This window comes from Pangasianodon hypophthalmus, chromosome 6 (genome assembly GCF_027358585.1).
Source record: "Pangasianodon hypophthalmus isolate fPanHyp1 chromosome 6, fPanHyp1.pri, whole genome shotgun sequence".
Taxonomy (NCBI): domain Eukaryota; kingdom Metazoa; phylum Chordata; class Actinopteri; order Siluriformes; family Pangasiidae; genus Pangasianodon; species Pangasianodon hypophthalmus.
In genome coordinates, this window is record NC_069715.1 from 14,586,597 (window position 1) to 14,613,983 (window position 27,387).

Sequence of the window (27,387 nt, forward strand, 5' to 3'; positions counted from 1 at the left end):
TGACCACTGTAGCCTTAGATTACTGTTCTTGGCTGACAACAGTATATATAACCTGATGTGGTCTTCTTCTGTTGTAACCCATTTGCCTCAGTGCTTGACATGTGGTGTATTCTGAGATCCTTTTCTGCTCACCACATTCGTAACAACTTGTTATTTGAGTTATTGCAGGCTTCCTGTCACCTCTCTCATCAACAAGGCATTTCTCCCTGTAGAACTGACACTCACTGGATGCTTTTTGTTTTTCGCACCATTCTGTGTATACTTTCGAGACTGTTGTGTGTGAAAATCCCAGGAGATCAGCAGTTTCTGAAATACTCAAATCACAGGAAACCATGCCACAGTCAAAGTCACTGAGATCCCATTTTCCCTGTTCTAATGTTTGACAGCAACCGATGGGCTACACTTTAGTAATTGAGTAATTGAGTATATGTGATCAGTAATATAGTGAACTGTGTATAACCATGTGTTGTGCCTGGGCATTTTATATGAATATGTCATTATATCCTTGGTATAATTGCTTAGCACATATGCTATAACGTGGCATCATAGTTATCTCTTTTTGAGATAACTCTTCTGCTTGCATGCCACACCTAGTTGTTCTCCTCTACAGCCATTTGGGGGGAGGGGGCTGCTGTTTGAGTGTGTTTATATATTCCATAGACCAGACACTTGGGGGTGCTGGTTAGGTTAAGATGTGTTCTTAGGTTAAGATATGTTTAGTGGATGTTCAGTACATTATAAGGTTACCCATCAATAATACACACACACACAGCATCAGAAACTATAGTATGAAATTCAGAACTTCGGTTCCTGTTGCATGGTTCTAACTCTATACTGTGTAGTGGAATCTAATTCTTGTTGTCTCAAAGCAAATTGAATCATGGAAGACTTTTGCATGCATGAAGCTATTATCAACACAGATAGGACAGAGGCTGATTGTGACACCTAGCATATTCAGGTACTGCATGAATTTATTGAATATAGAAAAGCCAGAGACTGACAAAATGGCATCCCTGAGATATATATGTCACTTTTTACTGTGTAAAATATATAGTTTACACACACACACACACACACACATATATATATATATATATATATATATATATATATATATATATATATATATATATACAATATACAAGAAATTTTGTGATGTTGGCAGCATGAGCAAACGTCTCAGAGAACCACATGCTCTGCTCTATTTATTTCTCATGACAGCTACAGTATCCAGTACCAAGTCTAAATGGTTCCTGCATGACCTCAGAGCTAAAATGTCATATTAGTCATTTAAGTAAAACCTCTGTAGATTTGTTTTTAAATTAAGTTTTTAATTTGTAGCTCTTTATTGCTTTTAGATGTCATGTCTTTACTGTAATATGGGGTGTTTTAGTAGCCATGAGAATGTTGTTTATTAAATTTTGATCTCTCCAAAACCCCATTTCTACTGGTAAAGCTCACTAACCACTAGGGGGTGCTGCTCTATCAGTAAAAAAAACTAATGTCATCTGCACAGCTTTTATTTAGAAGAAGTTTGTATTATTTACAGGATGCAGCTTGTACTGAAGAGCAAATGGAGGTACATCACATCACAGCTCATCATAGTGTGAAATTGGGGGGGTTATATTAGCAGTGGGTTTCAGAGTGTTCTGTGCCTTTATTATTATTATTCTCAAAAGTGTGGGTGTGGCACACACATACACACAGAGAAAGAGAGAGAGAGAGAGAGAGAGAGAGAGAATTTTATTTTTACTCAAAATGTGCTGAGAAGAATTATCTTCTAAGTGAACTATCAGTTTTAAAACTATGAAAACTAGACAGTGGTTTATACATCAGTTCAGTGGTTAGTATTGCTGTACAGTGTGTGTTAGGTCTCTATATATAGACTAATCTGTGACAATCCAAGCTAGTATCAGCACAAAGAGCATTTGCCTCCAAGTGTTCTGATGCTCCTTCCTTTACTTCCAAGCCCTACGGCTTATTATACAACATCTACAGAGAAAAGAATGCAAAGTAATGAAGCTAATATTATAATACTGAAGGAGTGGAATCAATGTGTGGCAAAAGTCAAGGGTAGTAAGGGAGAGTTGTTATTATTATGACAACCTATCAGTGGATCTTTGGTAACTTAGGCTATTGTAATTAAGGCCATGTGTAATATAGAACAGCAAAAAAGAAACGCTACTGGGGATATTGAAGAAAGATAGTCTTTGGTAATCGGCTTACAAATGATCATATGTTCATATGAACTGATCATGTGTTTTCTAGTTTTATGACATTGAAAGACATAGAGTCGTGTTGTGGAAGGACTATATATTTGGTATTAGATATGAGCTTTCACAGAAACACTCATTTTTTAAATGCCTTATCCCCCGAAAAATCCTGCAACAATGAAACAACATTACAGTACATCCTGAGGGGCTCCATAAAGCTCATGCAAGAAATATGCATCAGATAAGTCTCTGTATTACAGTATCCAAAAGCAGCTACCGGTGGCCTCCCAGGCATGATTAACAGTTGACTGACAGCGGAAATGAAAGCTTTGTTTTCTTACAAAAACAATGATGTAATCTACAGTCTTTCATGATGAAGTAGTGAAGCACCTGAACATGCACTACAAGAGAATGCATTGTTCTTTCACTATAGTGATCAACAGATCAGTCAACAACATATGTATCATATGTATTTTTAGGATGAATCTATATCCTTATTTCCTCTTTATCACTGTACCTATTTTTCTGTGTTTGCTTGGTTGCTGTGCAACATTACCCTGTTTGAGGCCTTTATGCAAGTCCACGTCACATTTAGTCTGGTAACAATTACTAAGCAGAAGGCAACAAAAACTACATTGGAGCTCATGCCAAATTTCCTCATTATATTTTGCCTGGATGCAGAATTAGATTTCTGCCCACTTATTACATCTTTCCTTTCTCCTGGGATGGCTCAGGAGTGTGGCAGGTTTTGTTGGCACAGCATAGCACATTGTGCTATGGTCTTTCTTTTCAGACAGGAAGGCAGCGTTGGTTTTACAGGCTAGTGGCCATTTCCAGCTCCCCAGCCACCTCTAAAAAGTGGCCCAGTGCCTGGAATTTCTGATGTAGGAGCTGAAGAGGCCGCCAGGGGTTTCCAACACATGAGTGCTTGTTAACTGGGTTTCTATTTTAAAAAAAACATAAGAGCATACTAACATTGAACAACCAGTCCTGTGTAATTCACATCCTTAATGATTGCAGTAATGAAGCGATTAGATGGATCCCACGCATTGTGTTAAATGTTTAGCATATTGTATACCTAGCTACACTTAAGATTCACTTATGATGAATTTTACTTTGTTGCTCACATACACTCAAAATCAAGAATAGCATAAGATAAAAGTTACATAAATGATCCAGTTATTATGAAAGAGATTATTCTTTGGTTTTGTGGTAAGATCAGAATACAGAATGTGCTGAAAGTATAAATGTAAAAAAGCAAGAAGCAGTCATGTATAGAATTGATTGTAATTGTGATATGTGCATATTTCAGAGTGTGTACAGGATAGTATGTACACAGTTCAGCATATTGAGAATATGCACTTGACTGTTTACATGTTGTATATTGCTTTATACCATATGCTATAATTTATGCATCGTGTTACTGATCAGGGTTACAGCACAGATTCCAAATGGTCTCTCTGAAAGTTACAGGATATAAGATTTTGGAATTTGCCTTCTGTGGGAGAAAAATGCTGTTGTGAGATAAATTTGCAAACCATTTTTGGTGGGGTTTGCTGGATGTTCTCCACTGTACTCATTAATGTTCTTTTTAAGCATGTTTTCTTTACACTCACATGATCTCTCACTCTCTCATCTGATTGGCTGCAGCTTCTACCGGTCACCACATAGCCAGGTGTTTTTCATTCCTGAAGTTGGGCATGATAACATTTAATGTATCTGAGCTGACAAATTTCTTGCCAATTCTGACCTGACACCCTTGACACAGTGCTGACTATGAATTACTATTAGGATTGCTCAAGAACATCAGATTACTTTTTTGTCCTATGACTCAATAATAATTTTTTTAATAAAAAAAAATCCTATACTCTGTAAATTGAAGCAAGGGGCTGGAACAAGGGCTAGGGTAAGTAGGAAGTTAGTTACCAGTGACTTGCCTGCTCTCTTTTTCAATCTGTTGTTGTACAAATCTGTGAAGGAGGACAGAGTGAGTCATCAGTGTGGTCTGTGATAAGTTCCAACCTTGATAGAACTTCGCAAAATACCAGTTAAGCATTGTTATAAAATATATAGCTAGCCTTTCTCTTTTAGCATTATTAATAGTAAATTGTCAGCAAGAAAGCAATGGTGTGTAAGCAGGTCACCTTGTTAATGAGGATAAAACTGAGTTCACAGTGCATTAGAGCAGATTAATCCAACCCTCGCTGGATGATGTCCATCTAGAACTGCTTTCATCCCACACTGATGGAGACACACCCTGTAACACACACACACACTGAGTTCAGAGCTGCTGTTGTGATTACCACAAAATGTAAAATTAATCTTTCAGCAGAAGCTCCAGGTTATGTATATTATTATGTAGTTGAATTTTAAATGTACTGGGAGGAAATATGCCATAATGAAAACTCATTTTAACAATATTTTCACAGGTCTGCACATGTATTAAAAGTAAAAAAAAAAAAAAAAAAAGAGAGAAAGAAAGAGATGGCTTAGTCTCTCATGTCTAGCAGCAGCCTACGAGCGATTTGTTTTATTTATTAATTTTTTTTAATCAAAGTCAGTTTAGAAAAGGAGTGTTCAGGCAATATAAGGTGGGGCCTTAATCAACATTTGGAAAAAATATTTAGCAAATTGCCTGAAATTAATCAAAAATTCTCGTTTTGCACAGAACACAGATCAATGTCAGTATGTACGCACTACATGTTTTTTTTTTGTATTCCTGCTTTCTCGCACTATAATCAGGCTACTTCTTACTTGTCAATCATTCATAGCTGACACAAATGACAGCCAACCAGGGGCCCACTCCAAGCTCGGCCCCTAGGGCTTCAGCTCCACCTAGCCCCTACTATATTCCAGGTTTGAAAAAAATCATGCTGCAACTTACACAAAACCAAATGAGGAAAAAAAGTGAATGGGGTACAGTTTTGAAATAGAAATGAGTTTTTTACCTTAGATATGTCAAATCAAATCACAAATTTCATTACTAGGAAATCTGTGAAATGTGTGTGTGTGTGTGTACAGACTGTATATGAATGAGCACAGGACAGGCCTTAGGATTTTTAGATGCAAATCTACAGTATCCAGGTAAAATTGTTTGCTGACATTGAAAGGTGCGTTTTAGGCACTTTGGGAAGTGTAAATCTTTACGGTATCCATATGAGATTATCCACAACTACAGGTGATGATTTGTAAGTCAAGATCTGCTACCAGCATCTCATCAGGCAGCAGAAGTACTTGTTTGGTTTGACAGACAGTAGACAATTTATTTGGTATACTTTTATCATATATTGTCATCAGAGTGCAAGCAGGGATGACAGAATAACTTAAGGAGAGAGGCAGAAGGTAACACAGGCATGAGAGCAACCTGAGACACCAACATCTCATTACTCAACTTTAGTATGTTTTCAACCAAGACAGATTACGACTGTGCTTGAATTAGGCTTTCTGCATCCTGTAACAACAAAATATTTTTTTGCTTTGCAATGATTCTCAGATGAAAATAGGAAATCCCATGATATTAGCTACATCAGCTTCAAACAAGAGAATATCAATAATCACATCAAGGCCTTTGCTGCACACAACACAACTAAAAGGCCATTAGGAGTTACAGTCGAATAGCTTAATTCTAATTGCCTGTGGACCTAGAAATGATGTAAATTTTGAATACAAATTCATTGCTTTCAATACATCCACAATACACTCACATGCGTCAACTCTGAGAATCACAATAATCTTTGTGAGGAACAATGTTGTGCTTTGTTCAGGCCTCAGGCTCGAACTGAGTGGCAATTCAAACCCTAATAAAGACAAAAGCTCCAAGTAGAGGAGGTGCACAAAGCAGGATGTGTTTATTTCCATTCAATATCTGTTTAAGAGGTCAGAGAGCTATGTACCTCTTTGCCAGCATCAGAAGACTACCAGACACTGGTGGAAGGATACAGTAAAAATTAATACAACATGAATATAGCTTTGTTTAGTAGGGATCTCTCTCCTTGTGTGTCAGGTATTCGTTATCGGTATAAGCTATAGCATATACTGTATGTATGTATGTACGTATATATTCATTGTTGTAGGTTTATAATGGTTGGTAGTGTACAGCACATATAAAATACCCAGCAGTGAATAAGCATGGTTCAACCCTGGACTTTCTCATGTTGGCCACAAATGAATGATTACAGGCCAAATTATTCCTCACATCAAAACACAAGTTATGTCATGAAGCCAATGCCAGAGTGTAATGTAAAATGTTCACATACTTTGGAGAACTTTGGTCATACTGATTTCTCTATTGTAACATTCTCCATCACTTATTCACAAGGTTCAATTTCACAATCTCATGTGGTACAGGCTCCAAAAATTGTCTCATGCATGTACCCAACAGAGCCAAAGGTAAGGTTTGCTGCTGCCATAAGCTGGGATATTGACAGCCAAATTGCCCAGGCTCCAAGATCAGCCTACCTACTGCCCTCCAAACAAGAAGCACTGTATATCCCCTTCAATCTTCACAATGCTCTGATAGAAGGACTTGAGAGAAGGGCAATACCTCCATTGCCCTTCTCTCAAGTCCAAACAACCATACTAGCAATGACAGACCTCTAATGTCCCTCCTGCTCATCCCCCTTCTTTAGCAACAGCATTCCAAACTGCAGAATGTCTATTTCAGCATTTTTTTCAGATGCTTTGGTATACCAGAGAACATTGCATCAGAACCAATACTTAAAAAAAAATACTTAAAAATACTTAAAATACTTAAATTAGCACTTTCACAAAAACAAAAAAACAAAACAAACAAACAAAAAAAAAAACCTCCCAACAGAGTTTTGGACTGATGGTATTCCTAGTTTGTGACCTACCGAGCCAATATCAGAATGTATTTTTGATAGACTTCAAAGCACTATTGTAAGTCGCTCTGGATAAGGACGTCTGCCAAATGCCATAAATGTAAATGTAAATCTAAACCACAATTCACCTCAAGTATGGAGGGCATATATGGAAAAACTAGTTGTATATGTTAGTTTGAAAGCTGGTCATGCCCAAGATAATAGACAATTTAAGAGAGTCAATTTAATCAGTTCCTCTGAACCTTCTGCAAAGATCACCCAGAGGAATCGTAACGTATCCTCCAATGGGCTGTCCAGAATTTTATCCAGAATTCCCTGTGCCCAATTCACATCTTTCCAGGGCATTCTGGGCTACCAACCACCTCTGTTTCCCTGGAATGCCACAGCCACAGATGCAACAGGTGTTGAAAAGTAGTTTTTAAAAAAAAGGGTGTGGAGTGATGGGAGGTGGCACATAAACAGTTAAGTCAAGCACTCAAGCAGTCAGACACAGCTATTTGACTCCCACTTATGTTTTCCAAGCTTGGAACAACATATCAGATGATTTCCTTATAAAACTGGACAACAGTTGTCATGAAGTGGACAGAGTTGGATGTAAGCACCAGTTTTCAAACAGACAAAATTGTAAACAGCAAGCAGGTAGGGGTCCAGAACAATCCAGGGCAATCAAACACACACACACACACACACACACCCACATGAAGGACAGAAGCAAAAGTCAAACCAGTAAGAGCAGTCAGAGAAACCAATGCTCCAAAATGTTGAACAGAAGGTTGAACAGGTGGCAGGTGCAGACAGTGATTAAGATAGTGGAAGTGATGTAATGTCTGGATTAGATTTGATTAAATTTTACTTTTTACTGTTCTTGCTCTTTTTTTTTGCTAATTAGAAACTTTTAATTTCATTTCTCTTTAAAGCATCTTTTCTTTTCAGAATTTCTTCATACATGCCTAAGACATTTGCACAGTGCTGTCCACCGATCAGCCATAACATTAAAACCACTGACAGGTGAAGTCAATAACATTGATTATCTGGTTACAGTGGCACCTGTCAAGGGGTGGGATATATTAGGCAGCAAGTGAACAGTCAGTTCTCGAAGTTGATGTGTTGGAAGCAGGAAAAATGGGCAAGCGTTAGGATCTGAGCGACTTTGACAAGGGCCAAATTGTGATAGCTAGACGACTGTGTCTCCAAAATGGCAGGTCTTGTGGGATGTTCCCAGTATGCAGTGGTTAGTACTTACCAAAAGTGCTCCAAGGAAGGACAACTGGTGAACCGGCAACAGGGTCGTGGGCGCTCAAGACTCATTGATATGCATGGGGAGCAAAGGCTAGCACATCTGGTCCGATCCCACAGAAGAACTACTGTAGCACAAATTGCTGAAAAAGTTAATGCTGGCTATGAAAGAAAGGTGTCAGAACACAGTGCATCACAGTTTACTGTGTATAGGGCCACATAGCCACAGACTGGTCAGAGTGCCCATGCTGACTCCTGTCCACTGCCGAAAGTGTCTACAGGGGGCATGTGAGCATCAAAACTGGACCATGGAGCAATGGAAGAAGGTAGCCTGATCCAATGAATCACGTTTCCTTTTACATTATGTAAGAGATGGGGGAGAGATGGCACCAGGATGCAGTATGTGAAGAAGGCAAGCCAGTAGAGGCAGTGTGATGCTCTGGGCAATGCTCTGCTGGGAAACCTTGGGTCCTGGTATTCATGTGGATGCTACTTTGACACATATCACCTACCTAAACATTGTTGCATACCAAGTACACCCCTTCATGGCAACAGTATTCCCTAATGGCAGTGGCCTCCTTCAGCAGGATAATGTGCCCTGCCACACTGCAAAAAATTGTTCAGGAATGGTGTGAGGAACATGACAAAGAGTGTTGACTTCCCCAGATCTCAATCTGATGCATCTGTGGGATGTGCCGAAAGTCTGATCTATGGAGGCCCCACCTCACAATTTACAAGACCTAAAGGATCTGCTGCTAACGTCTTGGTGCCAGATACCACAGCACACCTTCAGAGGTCTTGTGGAATCCATGCCTCAACAGGTCAGTGCTGTTTTGGTGGCTCAAGGGGGACCTACACAATATTAGGCAGGTGGTATATAATATATAATCTCAGAAACAGGCTGTTAACTGGTGTAAGTGTAAAAGAAAATCCAGGCTCCATCTGCCATTTGCAAACTATCATGGCTTTCATGGGCCAGGCATGCAGTCCCTGTGGACTGAGCCTTCCAGCTTCTACATTCAGTCAGTCAATATACTGTAGATTACACTTCATTAAAACCAAATATAGAATGGAAGAGGCATAATCCTGAAGAAAAAAACAACACAAATGCTAAAGTGTTGACAGTATATCTACATCTAGTGTGTTAGTAATGCTTTATGAACTGATAAAGTTTTCTCACACTGAGGGATGAAGAGTCAGAGCTATGACTCAGAGAGCTGGAGCAGCACGTCCCCGGACTATGCTGCCATTTTAGAACCTCATCACTACCCTGCCTTCCTTCACACTAAGATGTCTCTGTGAGACTAAACTGAACTGCTTATCATGGGAAAAGAACTCCTGACTCATGGGTTCTTTCGGCTGGATCACTGAAACGGGCTCTTTACATTATTCATATTATTAGATTCATACATTTCTGCTAAACTGTGAAACTGTGAAGAGTGACAGTGACTGAGGCACCATCAGAAACACCTAGAACTATGACTGTATGAACTACGACATAATCGGGATTCAGCTCTATATTAACTGTTCTTGTGAGACAGACTTTTCCTGGAGGTCAAGATAGAAAGAAAGGATTTAGTAGCTCATGGTGCCAGTAAGCTGTAGCAGGATTTAGGTAGGAGTTGATGGTGTGGTAGTAAAGGAAAGCAATGACAGTGTTGACTTAGCATCTCACTACTTTTAAGACATACTGGTGGAGCCTTAGGCAACATTACCTTTCACAGGGAAGAAGACTGCAACTGCTTTTTCTTCCCCATTGAGGCAGAAAGTTAAAAACAGACATTTTGTCAGATTAATTCAGGAAGCACTAGATATGCTGAAGGTATCTTACTGGCAGAAGACATGCCAGGTAGTTACTATAAATAATATTTACAGCATTTTTACAGTAATGTTTTAACAGTAATGGCAAATTGCACTGTATTTTTAAAGGATTACATTGTATATTGATAACAGCATTTACTGTAAAACAAGGGCTGTTATTTTATAGGTAGCCTATACTCATGTATTAATTTAAGATCTTTTAATACAGTAATCAGCTAGTATTATAAATATTTATCAGAATACCACATAATATAAAGAATCACCCCGTAAAACACATTCAAAGTATTACACTGGGTTGAGGGCAGTATTTTATTGTAGGAATTAAAGAAATTCATTACTGTGTAAGGTATGACTGTGATAGACTGAAGACCAATGAAAGTAAGCTATCCAACAATCTCACCCTCATTTCCTCTGAAACATCACAGAAATCATAGATGAGTCTGAAAGGCACTCTTACTGGTAATGGTCTGGGATTGTTTATGCATAGACTCCTATCAGAGGTTGGATGTCATCATAGCTGAGATCTCTCATGATGCACTCTAAATAATTATCTCGGCTCTTCTCCTTTCCTGAAATATGGAAAGGTAATTGTAATTTAATATTGAACAGATACTCTTACATGAGAAAATGATGGCCTTCTATATGAATATGTACATTGGCTTGCATAAGTATTCACTCCCTTAAACTTTTCTGCTTTTTGTAGTGTAACAATGAAATAGATTTATTTTGAACTTGAATCATGAAGTTCAAATCATAGAATAAATGCAATTGTTCCTGGATGTTCTAGAGTTCTTACCTAAATAAACTGCATCATTAAGACCAAGAAGTTATCAAACCAAGTCTGGAACAAAGTTCTGGAAAAGTATCAGTCAAGGTTTGATTATAAAAAAAATATCCCAAATGTTAGATTTCTGACTGAGCACCATATAATCTATTATTATATAACTGTGGCTCTACCTAGAGGAGGCCCTCCACCAGAAGTCACTGGGGTAAGAAGGGCATTAGTCAAAAGGGGAGGATACTTATGCAAGACAGTGTATATATGAGCATTGCTTCTTGAGCCTGTGTTATTTCTTCTACAGAGCACACAGAGTATAGAGTCATGTCACTGAAGATAGATCCGTGCAAGTGCTCACGTTACTTTTTTACTTTTTCCCAGGGAGAACTGTTAAACATGTGGTAAGCTAAGCTCATGACAGTGATGATTAAATATATTGTGGCAACAGCTATTTTGACCCGAGTCTCTAAGGCACAGTGATTTCAGGACCGTGCTCTAATCCTGGCCTGGTGATACAGTAAAATGTCACACAGACTGACATTGTGCTTTGCCATTTTACTTGAAGCCAAGGGAGTTTAGGCTTCAGAGACTTCAGAAGGTCAGTCAAAACAGACTTGCCTTAAAAGGACATACTAGGAAAAGTGACATAATAAATCATAAATCATCTCAGAAAATCCTCAAGACTGTATGGATGTAGCCATATAATTACAGATATAAAATTCCTTTGCCTCTTTTGTCATATCACAAAGTACGGGTCTGCCCACATGTTCTACATCCATTCTTGGCACCAAACCTGGAATAAGAGTGCTACTGCTAGTGGTAAATCAAGAATGACCTTTGTGTATTCTCTGTATGCTTTAGATCTGAGTACACAGCAATAATCTTGTACTGAAGAAAAAGCCTATTAAAGAAATAGTTTGGAACTTTCTTTAGAAACCCTCAAATATACAGTGACATTTACTTCTTCACAGTTTCTCAGAAAGCCACTGAAAGAGCATATCAGTGGTTGATTTCTTGTAATGGGCCTCCACATTCCTGTAAGGCCCTCTGTTGCTATGTTGTTTTGTTGTTGTATCTAAGCACCAGACAGGTCCAGGTTTCAGGCTGTGTATCAGTGGTGGGCTCTTCTTTAGGCTGCTAAACTTTCCCTGCTAGATAATGTTGTGCATGGATCAGATTCTTATTCCTGTAAGCAGGACAACAGCTGCAGCCCAGAGTAGCACACCCCTGCTTTCAAACTCTGGATAACATCCGGTAGGGAAGCAGAGAATCACAATTGATTGAGGGCATGTTTGTAGAAAGGTTTGACGGTTTAGTGGACCTACAATAAGTCTGGCTCGGGTTACTGACCAAATGGGTTTCCTCCAAGTTCTCTGGTTTGCTCTCACCTCCCAAAAACATGCATGTAGGTGGACTGGCTAAGATAAATTGAACATGTATTTGCAATGCTGCCTTCTGATGGACTGGCATTCAAGTTCAAGGTTTTCTATTTGTCACATACATTACATACATGTGGTGTATTATTGTAGTGAAATATTCTTCCTTAGTTCCTCGTCCCACAGTGCAACAGTGAAATAGTGAGCAGCATTCCATCTAGGGTGTATTCTCACCTTGTGCCCAGTATTCCCATGATATGCTCCAGACCCACTATGACCCTAACCAGGATAAAATGGTTACCGAAGATACAATAAGTCCAATGAAGAGACAGTACCCTACTTGTATAGGCAATGTCCATTATAAACACATTCATGGAAACGCTGGCACACTGCTTTACAATTGCTTACCTGGTGAAAAATTGCCTCCATTACATCATTCCTGCCTTGAGACACAAGTGATGAAAACACTGAATCGAGTTTGTTCCAAGCTTCCAAGGTTTTTCCTACTCGCTGGTCATTAAGGAAACACTGAACAGTAGGTATATTGTTTGCGTTTTAGATACCCTTGATGTAATATGACGTAATTCTGATCATGGAATGTTTTGCTATGTTTGTTATTCTACTTCTAACTGTAAAAATATTGTGAAATTGTATATTTAATGGTAGATACTGCCAAATACATCTGAAGTATCCTGATATCCTTCTTCACCCTCGCTCCTTAGATAATGGGTAAATGTCATGAGCTGAGTACCGAGCTGGATGGTCTGTAAGTAGAAGCGGTGAGGGGTATTTGGACTTTACAAGGTGAATTTGAGGGATGGTTTATTTGTGGAAACAAAGTACCCTGGACCTATTGTTATATCTGTGTGCCAAACTGAGTCAGCAGGCAGCCTTTCCTCTAACATACCCAGTAGTGCACAAATACTTGACATTAATGTTAGAACTACCACGATGTATTAACTTGCACATTCATTCCCTTTTATAGCAGTACAGATCTCTGTGAGAAACACAGCTGGGACAAAAGAGATTCTGGCTTGGCTAGCAAGGGTACCCCATCTGCTCCCCTCAGAAAAGAGTCAGAAAACTGGTCAAAGTCATCACTGATACTTCTATCCTTCAGTATTACTATATGCTTAAAGATTTAGGACACTGACTCCAAAGCACACAGGAAGATCTGTGTTTATTTTTGTTGTAGCATGAATTAATACCCAGAAAATGTGGAAGCAATGTGGAAGAGAATGTGTTAGGAGTCCACAAAAACACCCATTACTTGATATAGAAATAAAACCTGTACTAGTGTGTATGTATTGCATAAAAGGTATACTTCTAATTTATACCTAATATTTGTTGGAAAAAGCACACAAGTAGAAGAGACAAAAATAAATCCAAGCCTCAGTTAACACTATCATCAAACACAAAACAAATGATGATGATGATGATTATTGTTGTTGCTGTTGTTGTTGCATTATCACTGGAAATAAATAATGAAGTATTATCACTTTTCTTTTCAGGTAATTATTTTGAAAATGTCACTAACTTTCAAAATGATGAAGTCTTAAAGGAGTTATTACACACCCACTGCTAAACAAAACTTTTGTTTACTCATATTACAGTGTTATATATTCATAATATCATTATTAGGAACAGGCACAACACTACCACCAGTGACAAACCAGGTGACAAAAAAAAAAAAAAAAAAAAATTACAGCAGGGCGAAAAATTTTTTGGAGCCAACCAAACAAAACTGATTCCAAGAGAGCATTAGTGTGAAACAGAGAAGAGTATATTTATTACTATCGAATAACTATAGTACAGTATAGTTATTTATTGTTGCAAATAATAATGTTCATCAACACATGTTCATAAATACCCACACATACACACCTCTTTTGGACGCATGTTACTACAGAACTCTAAAAAGAGTCCTACTGGACATAAACTGGCGTCACCCTCTCTCTTTTCTTCTCACTCACTCCATTACCACCATGTGAGGCATGAGTAAGGATCCCAAAATACATTTGTTATGCAAACATGCTGTTAGACACTACCTCAATGACCACTAGACTGACACTGGTGCTTTTTAAGAGAAACCTGCTTTTTCACTTTTTCATCTCTCTGTCTCACTCAGTCCTGAACAATGGAAAGGCCCTTACGCTGAAAGCGCAGGGAGGCTGGATTAGTGAATGCCATGCTAATGTTATTTAAGGATTATAGGACCTAAGAAGGACAAGAAGGATAGTCTGAAATCTGGTAGTCACAGAGCCAGATTCTGACAATAATCAAGTCAGATTAGGGGCTATAAACAACAATCAGTACTCAAAATAAAATGGAGCTCCAGTTTTAGTGCACTAGAATCCAGCAGTGTTTAGTTATTTCCTTCAGAGACACATAATTCTATTCACCAGTTAATTAACAGTTTTATGGGTGTCTTTGAGCAGGAAAATCACCTAATTTTGTTCACACAGAATAGGCACAGGCAAAAGAAACAGGCACCTCTGCTCTATGTTTGTTAAGGTGTTTTTAAGTTTTCTTAGTGTCATAAATACAAAATATGTGTGAATTTATACTAGATTAAACTCTGGACCTTATTAAGTGTAGATGACAGTAATTTAAAAATGTGTTACAGCAAAACAGTATCATCATTAAAGTAAAAGATGACAGTGCATATACTAAAGAACACACAGTAGAAACATGACCCAGAAACATAACGCAGTGATTTGAATACAGGATTAGCAGTATGTTCTATCTGAATTGAAGTGTAGCTTAAAATAATTTGTGTAGTGTTACAAGAGACAGTGATATCCTGTAATCAATGATATTAAATGCTCTTTTATTAACTTCAGTACATTTTATTACATGTCATTCTAGACAAGACATGTAATAAATGTGACAAATTCCGTGAGGCCTACACAGCAAAAAAAAAAAAAAAAAAAAAAAGAAAAGAAAAAAAAAGAAAAAAAGGCACAGAGCCAAGAGGGTCTAAACTCGTAAATCTAATTGTGTAGAAAGTAAAGCTTTAAGTCCTTGATATGTGCTGCTTTCTATATGTATTGTAAAAACAATGAGAGTAACAAACATTTCTCCATACCTGATTATATAATACGTGGTTTTATTTGGATCTCAGTTATAGGTGGTTTTATCTAGATCTCAGTTAGTCCTCCTGGGGGCTTTCAAGATAAACAGTAGCTATTCTTTTCTCCTGGTAGATTTTTAATGAAGGGTCAGTCTTCTGGGTCTGTACAAACTCTTGCACATTGGCTCCATTGCCTTTCTGATCTTGAGAATCCATCCCTTCTTTGCCTATCGCAGACGCGCTGTTGTTAATACCCATTTGGAACGTGAAGGATGTCTCATTAGGCCCCAGCCTGATGACCTTCTCGGTCTTGCTAACTTCACTACCTGAGCTCAAAGCTTCGGTTTCCTCAAGGCTGGACATCCATGGCATTTCCCCTTTTTGGACCTCCTCTGTGGAAAGTCTGATGGTATACTCATCATCAGCTTCAGCACTGTGCGCCTGGTGGAGGTCAGAGCTTGAGGACTGCAGTGCTGCCATCACCTGTTCCTGTAACAGGTCATCTGCCTCATTTTGCAAGAGTCCAGAATCCTCCAGACTCTGGGAAATATTAAGCTCTGCCACAAAGGTCATTGTTCCATTGTCTGGAGATTGTTGCACTTTCTGGATGTTAACAGACAGGTTCTCAGAACTTTGACCAGCTTTGGTGAAAGAAACAAGTTCTTCTTTTAGCTCTCCAGACACAGTGCCTTCTAGCTGCTCCAGTGCTCCCTTTAGCTGTTCTCTGGGGTCCAATGACTCTTCTTTCAGGATCTCCAGCATAGACTCTTGAATTCTGGGAGGAACATGCACCTCCTCTTCTATAATACACTCTGGAATTCCAGTGGTGTCTCTTTTGACATATTCAGGTGACTCCCTGTTATTTTCCCCTTCATCAGAGTACCTCCTTTTTGTAGGCAGACCTTCTTCCTGGTAGTATCTCTCATCTGAAAGGTCTTCCACCACTCCATAATGTCCATAAGACATAAATCCTCCACCCTCCTCTGAACCAGACATGTTCTCTTCAGGGGTGGAAACAAAGTATTCTTGTGTTTCTTGGCCCTGAGCATAGTATGGGAGGCTCTCATCTCTGGACACTTCCTGCACCTGCACAAATCCACTCTTTACATACTCTGAGGCTTTCATAGACTCGTCAGTGTTTTCATGTTGTTTAGCTGGCTGAGGTTCATTCTCTGGTTCTTCAATGTGAAAGAACATTGATGAAGGTTGGAAGTACGCTTTGGACTCAACTTCTACAGTCTCTTCAATTTCACCTTCCCCTTCATCGGTATGAGATTCCAATGGTGCCTCCATTATCTCCACTTTAACCGACTTGTTTTCTAAGCTTTCACCTTCAAGACCAAGACGCAGAAGGTTCTGAATCATGCTTCCTGTTGGGGTTCCTTCAATATCCTCCAGAGAGACTTTATGTACCCCCTTACTAAGGAGTTCATCAAGAGCCGAGTTGTCTGACACATCCAGGTCTTCTTCCACTTTTGACTGCAGGACTATCTGAGTCTTGGTGCTTCCATCCTCTTGCTCTGTTTTCTCTACATGGTATGTGATCTTTGAGTCAGCAGATGAACTGAGATTTGTATCAAAGCCAGCAGGCTTTATGACCTTCTCAATAATTTCTTCCATGGACACTGAGTCCAAAACTTTTTCCTCACCTGCAAATACCTTTGGTCCCACATTTCCAGAATCTTTCAAATCTGTCTTATCTTCTTGGTTGGATTCCTTATGCTGGATAAATGGTGTTGCATCAGGTTGCACTGTTGCTTTGGCATGATCTGCTTCTGTACTCTGATCTTTTCTTTCATCTTCCTTAACATCTTCCTCAACAACTTTCTGATTGGTTTCTGCATTAGTGTTCAGGCTCATCATAGGTGGTGCCACAACTCTCACTGATTTTATTTCTATTGCTGATGAGGTAGTGGGGAATGATTTGTTTTGTATTTCTGTCTGGAAAAGATCAGGCGAACTCCTTGGTTGGCTTTTAGACACACCTTTGATGATTACCTTCTGTTCTTCCATCACTTCTTTGTTAGTCTTACTAGCAGAGACATCAGGTTTGGCTGCACTTGGTGAAACTGAAGCCTGTTTTGCTTTGCTGAAAGCAATCATGTCTCTTCTTGCAGCAGGACTTTGTTGGGCATGGTTTGAAATAGTGATAGGCAAAATCCTGGAGGTTTTGTGGGAATCATACTGACTGGATACAGTGGAGGTTCTCATGCTGGAAATGGGTTCTACATTCCAGACATCATACCCTATTAAATTCCTTCTCACTTCTGGTCGACTGGCTGTGATGGTAGAGACTCTTGGAGTGTAAGGATGGGCTGGCAATTTGATATCTGCCAGAGAAAAGGCAAGGTTTAGCATTCAGTGTTACTCTGTGTTGTATTTAACAAAGCTGAATATTGAACATTACAGCCAGTAAATCAGCATAATAAAAATTAATCCACTGTACCTATTATTCTCTCTCTTGAATACTGGTCAGACCTCATCTGAGCATGTTTACCTTCACCTTCTAGCAGTGCCCTGAGAAGAATAAAATAAAGGGTTAGGTATTTTCCTGGCAAAAAAAAATTCAACCAAACCATTTGGGTTACTTCTTTCACCTGTCCTTAGTATGCTGACCACCTTGCTCTGTCATCACCAAGCAAAACCTTAAACTGAAAGGAAGACAAGATACAGACATGGACCTTCTCCCACAGATACAAACTGTACTTGACTAATTGCTCTTCACCATACCATTTTATTGTCCTTTTTGCGAAACCTACCTTAACACTGCTAGAGTAACACTTTGTGGAAATACAATTCAGTATAGTCCCAGTGGATGTTCCCTCGGGATCTGCTGAATGACCAAACTAAAAATAACAACCACAACGTGCTCTGTTTCCATTATGGCTTAGAATGTGAAGCTGTGACAGACACACAGACACACTTGTTTGCATTCTCTACTACATTGCCAAGGAAGACATTATGAATAAGTAACACAGACCAGATATTTTAGAAACAAGAAAGTAGGCTGACAAAAATTGAAAGTTTTAGCAGAGAGATGGCAAGAAAGAAAATCAAAAGAAGGATCCAAAACTTTCTGAAATGGCAAACACCAGCAAAGAAGGGCTGTGGTGGGTAGGAGGAATAACTCACTGGAGCCTTCTATAAAAGGTATGGTAGTCACTTTGTGTACATGACTGGGAGATGAGTAGATGTGCCTGTCTGAATCCCCTCCTAGTTATATTACTAACATGGGTATATAATTTTTCTATATAATACCCAAAATATAATACATAGTTTGAAGTCACTACTGCTATAGTCTCCAGCAAGTTCAGACAACTAAACTTCTTTCTTTGCAAGAACTACAAATTACATGTAACCATGATTGCCAGTTACCAAGTTTCCTCTAATCCTATTCTGATTCAACCCCTCAGTCATTCACAATGGAGTTAAAGCCCCTGACCCCAGAGGGGGATGAATCTCCACAGCTCTGCCAAAAGGGTAGGCAGCATTTGCTCTGCAGTTCCACTGATTAAAAATACACTCCAAGAGCTAAATCTGGACAGAGATGGGTCTGTTTGGCTATCAATACTCAGAGATATCTCAGAACTATGTGGTAGATATGACATGGCATTTTAAGTACGGTGTTAGACATACTGTAAAAACTTGAATAAACTTTGATAAATTAACACAAATAAGCAGAACTTTGACAATATTCAACAGCATTTCGTAATAATCTCATACTGATAGCATAATACAGCATGTAATTTCAACATGCAAGTGATAACCCATAAAGCAAAACTAATTTTGATATAAATATTTAATCAGTAAAAAGCCTTGTGAAGAGGCATTATTTCATAGGAATGAAAAATTCAGTCTTGCCCTCATGTTTTTCTTAGACAGCAAAGGTTTCCTCCTTGCACACCTCCCATGATAATTAAAGTTGTGCAGATGATTGTAGATTCATGCACTTTGACATGATGATATTTTAGGTTTTTTGGAGACTTCTTTAAGCATCTTGCGGTCTGCTCTTGGGGTTAATTTGCTTGGACGGCCTGACCTGGCCATGATGGTAGTTGTTTTAAATGTTCTCCACTTGTAAATGATTTTCCGGACAGTGGAATGGCTGATTACAAATTCTTTTGAGATCTTTTTATATCCCTTACCAGACTCATAAGCATCAACAATCTTCTTTCTGAAGGCCTCAGAGAGCTATTTGGATCTCACCATAGTGAGACCTCTCACTTCAACAATTAAGAGCAAACCAAACTAAATGTCTGAGGTTTAAATAAGGCAGGCCTCCTTCAAAATGCTCTGTAACGATGTTCTAATAATTTGCACCTGATGTTATACACCTGTAAGTAATTTTAGCCATTTTAAGTACAAATAAATGTGGGGGTGTCCTTACTTTTTCCTCAGAAGAAATTGGATTTTTTATATTAAATTTTAGAGATCATTTTCAAAAGACTTTTCTTTGTTTTTATTTGTTTAGTTATATTACTTGAATCTCCCAATATTGTTAAAATGAAGATGAAATGTCCATATGTTTAACTAAGTTAAAAAAAAAAAAAAACAGGCTTTCATGGGTGTCCTAATTTTTTCACATGACCGATATATATATATATATATATATATATATATATATATATATATATATATATATATATATATATATATATATATATATATATATACACACACACACACACACACATACATACACACAGTATATAAGGTTGCTAAAGGGATTTGTGGATGTTGAATCGTTTATAGCTTTCTATTCTAAGGATTTCCTAGAGCAGGGGTGCCCAGTCTTATCTGCAAAGGGCCAATGTGGGTGCAGGTTCAGGTTTCATTCCAATCAAGCAGGAGCCACATTTGATAGTCTGTTAAACAAGGTGTGGCTTCTGCTTGGTTGGAATGAAAACCTGCACCCACACCAGCCCTCTCTGGATGATTGGACACCTTGCACTACAGGTTGCTAGTTGGAACCTTTTTTCTAAGCGTATATATTACTATGGATGGTAATCATAAAAGACGTTCTACCTGTATGCAGCCACTTCCATGCCAAGCCCCATTTTGACCTGTAGGAGGTCATGATGATCCTTCAGCTTTTCTGTAATGGTGTTGGCCAGAAGCATACGCTCATGTTCCAGTTCTTCAACAATTATCTGTAGAAGAGGAGTGTTAGTTTATTATTCTAGCCTGCTCCTGCTAAAGTCATCAAAAGCATCTAAACCACAGAGTCAGGTATGACCTCCAGGAGCAGCCTTGCTCCTGGATTATACCTTATGCTGCAATAATGTAGACGAAACCTGAAGTGATTAGTGATTGTATTGGTGTGCTTTTCTAATATAACATACTATAATCTTCTAATCGATGATCATGGACTATCAAAACATTTGTTAAAAGATATTTCATGTATTTCCTGTTGAGGATCTCTTACAACACTTTACTCCATTACACTCCCATTGCTCAATTGAAAGCCTGATGCCTGGTTACTGGCTCATAGCCACTTGCCTAAAGTAGGTCACAAAATGATTAGTCAAGCACATCAAGCCCACGAGATGCCATAGTAACCTTTAAATCCTCTCCTGTTGTGCTGGTTGTCAAAGCACCACTATGCTTAACTTAGAGTGACAAGTACACTCTTAAGGGTTCTTCAGTTGTCCCTCTAGGGGACACCTTAAATGTTCTGTAATACTTGAAAGGGTTCCAAGTAGAACCCTTTTTGAAAGCTAAGAACCTTATTTATCAAATGAACCCTTAAAAATCCTTGATGAATTTGGAGTTTGTGCAACACACGTACCCTATTAATGCATACACATTTGGGGAAAAAAGGGGGTCCTTTAAGGGAATTCTTCAAGGGTTCCTTGGATAATTCAGTGGATAAAGGTTCTACTTGGAACCCCTTCTGATAGGGGAACACTGTGTTGTAGAGTTCAGCTTACTATAGAACCTTCCCCCAAAGGGACTCTAAACATCTGACTTAGACAAATCTATCAGCTAACATGATTAGAAGTGTGCTGAGAGCCCATCTAATAGATGTTTTATTGCCTTGAAGCCTGTATAGTACACTAGGTGGCTCAGGTGGACAGCAAGCATGACTCACTCTGTTTAGGCATAATAATCTACTCAGAAAGTTCCCCAGAGAGCAATCTCCTCTTAAGACAAAACATTTAGGTCTAATACACGATGCATATAATGCACCTAGAGATCAACATGGCCTAAAGTTCTTTAACATGTATTATATTATAGGATATTATAGTATAGTATAGTTTAATTTTAGAACAACTCAGAGGGGTTAGGTATTTTTTTTTTATCACTGCACTCTGATGTTTAACTATGAATTTCTCTCAGAGATGTGGCAATTCTTAGGCCAGCTGCCTGTGTCAGCCTACAGTGCTTTTTTTTTTTTGTAAGGGTGTGGCTGGTTCTCCACTGAGTGGGCGTGGTCATATTAGCCCCAGAAAGACCACTACTGCTGCTACTGTTACTAATAATAATAATAATAATAATAATAATAATAATAATAATTTTGTTCACACACCTGATACTGACTGAGATCTTTTCTGAACTTTTCTTGCATGTTCATGAGATGCTCCTCGAGCTCCAGCTGCATCTGGCTGTGTTTCTCCATTTCCGCCCTCAGCTTGTTCAGCTCTGAAGCATACTCCACCTTCTCTCTTCTAATATCTTCAAGCCTGGCCTGATCTGCTTTTATGGATTCTTCCATCTCCTCAACCTGCTGTCGATACATTTCAAAAGTCTCCATCCAGCTTTCAGACAGGCTACGCGCATACTCCTGGACTTCTTCTGGACTAAACGCTGGTGGGCCGTGATGCGTCCGAGTGACAACAGGTAAGACCCGGGTGTGACCCTGGCTCCTGAGGTGCGCAATCTCGTTCCTGTGAGCATCATGCAAGAGCGCGCATTCATTCTGCAGCTGGAGCAGGCGTTCCTCTAGCGCGCTGTTGGTCTGAAGAGCATGGCGCAGCTGCTTTTCACAGCCCTTCAGCTCACCATCCAGACCTTTACTAAACGCGGACTCGTCAGAGCGCATGGCCTGGATCAGCTCAAGCTCTCTGCGCAGCTTCTCTCTCTCCATCTCCGCCCTGGATTTTTCCCAACAGAGTTGATCCACCAGTCTTCTCATCTCTCTCAGCTCGGCCATGCGTGTGTCCTCCCATTCTGTAGACCTGTTATGCCTGATCGTGTTTATTTCCGCTACAAGGCGAGCGTTTTCTTGCTCCAACAGCTTCGCTCTGGATAGATACTGCCCCAGCCTCTGATTCAGCTCCTGCAGCTGAAGCTTTTCGCCCTCGAACGACCTCTTGAAGTGAAACATGTTCTTGGTAAGGTTGTGAAATAAAAAAGCGTGATGGAAAAAAAAGGGAAGAAGGAAACTATGCCTTCGTTCTCATGGGTAAGTGTGCAGGACGCGCTGTGCTGCTGCTGCTGCTGCTGAGAGGTTAGAGCAGACTTCTCAGGTGCAGAAGGGAGGCGCACTAATGATCCACTCCTCACACACAGAGGTGAGGAAAACACTTCAGGAGCACTGTGATGGGATCTGGCTCTCCCATGTGGACAGAGATAGACAGTACAGACTGTTCTGACCTCAGTTATACAACCTTACCCACTCCGACGTGGTGGACAGTACGAATCACTTCAGAGATTCGATTCTTACGAGCGACACGTTTAAGTGAATCGAGCTATGAGAGTTTTGATTCATTTGATTCACCACTAGGAGTACTGAGTGATCCACTGGTTCATATGTTCTAGATGGGAACATAATACTGTTAAGGTTATTATACAAGAATGTTATATTCCATTTATATTCTAAAATCCATAAAATTATAAAATTTTATATTCCATTTATATTATAAAATTAAATTTAACTGCTCATAATGCAAAAGTTGAACTCTGGTGTAAGCTTAGGTCAGCTAAATAGAAATAATTTGATTGATATTAAGTTGTTTTTGGTGTGTAAGGGAATGCTTCAGTAGGAGACTTATTTATTGACCTTTATTTGCCCTTTTTAAATTATTCTGATATTTTATATATATATATATATATATATATATATTAGGTCATCTCCTGACTGGATTTCAGATGAAATATTATTGAAATATTTTTATAGGCTAGATATTTAAATCTATAAACTGTATTAAATCTATTCAATTATAGAGAATATCCAGAAAGTCCACACACACTGTTGACTGATTGATTGACTGATTAATTGACTGATTGATTGATTGATTGAGTCATTCAGACAGGTGAATCAGATTATTCTTAATTAGATCACGTGAGCTTGAGCCTGCAGCACAGTGGGCCTTCAGGCCAGGAGTGGAAAATCACAGGAACTCATATTCTTTTGCAAATGAATCCCCCAGAAAGAACGAGCTGTTCATGAATCACTCGCCACGACTCCGAGGAATCGAGCTACATGGTCGATTCAGACAAGTTTTAATCGCCTTGACAAACAGAAGTGCAGCTGAAATTTCAGTTTCGAGTGAGTTGATTTCAGTGTGACAGACTGGAGCACTAAGGTGCTCTCTCAGCAGCCTAAATGGGACTGGCTCAGAAATCATAAATAACTGGAATGAAGCTTTGTATTCATTTCTAGAACTTCACTGAGGGATGGACTCTTGCAAGCCAGAGCTGATTGTGGTTACAGGTGTGCTACTTTATCACAACTGTTTGTGAAGCTTTGCCCTTGTTGTGGTCATTGTACATTCTCCTTAAGTCCATCCTTGTCATTTTTATACCAATTTGTATTTTTTTTTTTTCAGGGTTTGGTCCATTCCGACAACACTTGGTAAATCCAAGCTGGGAAGCAGTTAAGGTTGTCTATCAATTTTCTGTTTACACTTAGGGGTGAAACAGTAGTGAATGAACCATCATTGCATATTGTTGATCTGGTCTTGCTTAAGAACACTTGAAAAATGCTGTAATGTAAATAATGTTAATTATTATTATTTTTACATTAACAGCAGAGTGACCATAGTGATGCAGAGAATACGTGCTCTATAATGTCTTGGGCTGTTTTTTTTCCCCACAACTTATGATGCTTTTCACAATTCAGGGCCTGCGACATCAGACAAATTAATTTAAAAGATTTCCAAAAATTAACCCAAATGATAATGGGTCACAGTTAACAAAGCAGCAGTCTCCATGTTGAAATAAGTCTAACTTCTGAATTTGGCTAAATATTGATTTCTCATAGGGTTTAAAGAGAATGGGCCTTGGAGACAACATTGAGATTCACATTGTAGAGATTCCTGTGTGTTACTCAAAAGCTCACCAAGCTATTGCTGAATTATGGCACAATCTGAAACCAAAGGTAAGGAGATTGCTTTGATACACTGAACAAGGATGTTGCTTATATTTCTGGCATGTTGTTATTTGCCCCAGACGCTTCATACCCTGAATGTTTTGGGAAATTGACTGCAATATTGAGTCTCTGACGTGAGTAAACCTTGTAAATCTTGCTCATTCTAATCCCTCCACAGTGACCAAATGTCTGTTCTGGAATTGCATAGTCACATAAACAAAAAAATAATGAAATCAAATGAATTAATGGCAATAATGAAGTTGGTGGGGCAGCATCAGTGGTGAGCTCAGGTTACTGTCTTTGTGGAGTTTTGCATGTTCTTCCCGTGTTCATGTGGGTTTCCCCTGGGTTCTTGTTTCTTGCCACCTCACAAAAACTTGCTGATAGGTCGACTGGCTATGCTAAATTGCCCCTGTGTGGGAATGTGTGTGTGGATGGTGCCCTGTGATGGACTGGTGTCCCATCCAGGGTGTCTTCTAACTTCGCTCCCAGCTTTGGATCTGCTGCTACCCTGATAAAGTGGTTACTGAAGATGAATGAACAAATAATGTAGTTTTTGGTATTGAGTTACATTTGCAGATAGTTTGGTTACTGCTGCTTTTTAAATTCCTCAGTAGATATTTGATAAAAAGCAAAATTTTGTGCACAAACCTGTACATTGTACCCACAGGTTTCTAACAAGTGAATGCTTGAATATAGTAATAAATGTATCTAATATTTCCTAAGTTTACCATAAACCAAATACAAGATTAGACCTATTTCTAAACATTTTTTTTACTCACTTCAAGTTTTATAATTTGCAAAATGGGAGAATTTTGATTCTTTCTAGAAATGAATGCTTAAAATGAAAATTATAAAATTCTGATTTTATTATATTATTAAATTTTAAAATATTAAAATTTATTATCCAATAAAAAAAGCTTGAAATTATTTAAAAAAAAAAAAAGTCAAATAGGTTTAATATTCCTATATTTGTAATCATGTAATAGGAAATGCTACATAAATGTGACTATACTATATATTTTCATTTAAGATGTTGTTTTTGCAGTGTATGAACTTAGTTGTTTAAAATGGCATATGGAAACAACTCTTCCTGACCATATCCAGTCTGTGTGGTGATCAGGTTGCTATCCATGTGGGCATAGCCTCAGGAACCAAATGCATTATTCTGGAACAAACAGGCAAGAACAGTGGCTATAAGGACAGAGATGTGTGTGGCATTTGTCCAGCTGATAACTGCTGTATTCGAGGAGGAGCAGAACGGTTGGACTCCATTATAGACATGAGGTCAATTGCCAAGCACTTGAAAGGGCTTGGACTGGATGTGATCTACTCTAGGGATGCTGGGAGGTTTGTGCTTTTATTGTGGAGTGCTCACAAATTGTACTTTTGTATTGTTTTCTTGTCATTTTCTTGTAAGAGTTCTAAAATGATCTGTTAGTCCAATGACAACTGAAGTGCAAGTGTGTGTTTCCTCCGTCTGCAGGTACCTGTGTGATTTTGTATACTATCTCTCCCTCAATTATGGGCAGAGGAGAGCAGCACTCATCCATGTGCCTGCCTGTGGCAGTCTGGCAAGCCCAGAAAGACTGGTGCCTCAGCTCCAGACCATTATCCAGGTCATGTTATGCCAGCTTGACACACAAAGGATCTGACCTGCAGCATCCGAATGCAGATGTAGCCAACAACACATGAAGAATTAACTAGACTATTTAAGCACTATTTAAAAAACACCTGAATGTATTAATAAAGACAATAAGTAAAACTCAACACTGGCATTCTGTCCCATTCACTTTTTTAATTCAAAATTTAAGAAAAAAAGAAAATACATGAAAATTCTTCAGATACACATTAAGCCAATGTCATGTAAAAAGTATACCATCTGAACTAGAAGTGAGGAGAAAACAAAAATAAAGCGAGGAGGCCTCAGATACATAATTTACGAGAAGACGAGTACCAGCTGAGCTGTTTCACCAAATCAGTTTCTACCAATCAGTTCAATGACACAGAGATAAGAGTTCTTTGCAAAAAAAGAAAAATTCAAAGCATTATTGATTGAAAATATCTCAGTACAGTAGAACAAGGCCCCTTTACATTTTATTTTATTTTGTTTTTTTTTTTTTCTTTCTTTTTTTTTTTTTTTTTTTTAATCCGGAATGCCAAGCAAAATAACAGTGCCTGGAAAATGATGTGTATAAAACCTCAAGCTCATTATTGCAATTAAAATGCATCTATGCATCTTCTCTAAACCTGAGGTTTTGTATTCTGAGGAAATACAACAAAATGAATGATACTTGGAAAAAAAAAAAAAAACTCAAAACAAAACAAACCAAACTCTCAGTCAATCGATCTTCAGGTTTGCAAAGAACGGTCATTGCAAGAAGCGCTATATCTACTGTAAACGTTTCTCTTTTTAAAAAAAAATTCTAGTCATGTTAAATCTCTCTCATGACTACCCGTAATCTACTGGACATCACTGTCCTATTTGTGTCTGTGTTTCTGTAGTAGATTTGTAACCTACAATTAACTAGGGACCTTGGCAGCATTCAACAAAAACTGACATTCACTTTGGAACAAGCCAACCCTTTTGTCCATTTCATTACAGAAAAAAAAATCAAACAAATAAATATCACTGATCTATAGTAATTTTTTTTTCTCAATATAAAGACATCAAAATCTACATCACTACATCTACATGTGATACACTCCCATCCATATACATATGCAACAACACAA

General features: G+C 38.6%; 2 protein-coding genes and 1 long non-coding RNA gene across 3 annotated transcripts; 1 reads left to right on the top strand and 2 right to left on the bottom strand.

The window, feature by feature from the left end:
- Positions 1 to 1,166: 1,166 nt before the first annotated feature.
- On the bottom strand, positions 1,167 to 12,664 carry LOC113534271 (uncharacterized). The gene is made up of 3 exons (XR_008301935.1): positions 10,006 to 12,664; positions 4,358 to 4,470; positions 1,167 to 4,183 (listed from the first exon to the last, which is right to left on the bottom strand). It is a non-coding gene; the product is annotated as an uncharacterized LOC113534271 (long non-coding RNA).
- Positions 12,665 to 13,847: 1,183 nt separating this feature from the next.
- synm (synemin, intermediate filament protein) lies at positions 13,848 to 23,021 on the bottom strand. The gene is made up of 4 exons (XM_026927335.3): positions 21,868 to 23,021; positions 20,364 to 20,488; positions 17,785 to 17,855; positions 13,848 to 17,668 (listed from the first exon to the last, which is right to left on the bottom strand). Exons 1-4 carry the CDS (start codon positions 22,663 to 22,665, stop codon positions 15,417 to 15,419), a joined length of 3,246 nt encoding a protein of 1,081 aa, XP_026783136.3. The 5' UTR covers positions 22,666 to 23,021; the 3' UTR covers positions 13,848 to 15,416.
- A 461-nt stretch (positions 23,022 to 23,482) lies between these two features.
- Positions 23,483 to 26,421, top strand: pgpep1l (pyroglutamyl-peptidase I like). The gene is made up of 6 exons (XM_026927336.3): positions 23,483 to 23,829; positions 23,944 to 23,994; positions 24,110 to 24,162; positions 24,544 to 24,660; positions 25,775 to 26,001; positions 26,138 to 26,421. Exons 2-6 carry the CDS (start codon positions 23,958 to 23,960, stop codon positions 26,304 to 26,306), a joined length of 603 nt encoding a protein of 200 aa, XP_026783137.1. The 5' UTR covers positions 23,483 to 23,829; positions 23,944 to 23,957; the 3' UTR covers positions 26,307 to 26,421.
- The last annotated feature ends 966 nt before the right edge of the window (positions 26,422 to 27,387 follow it).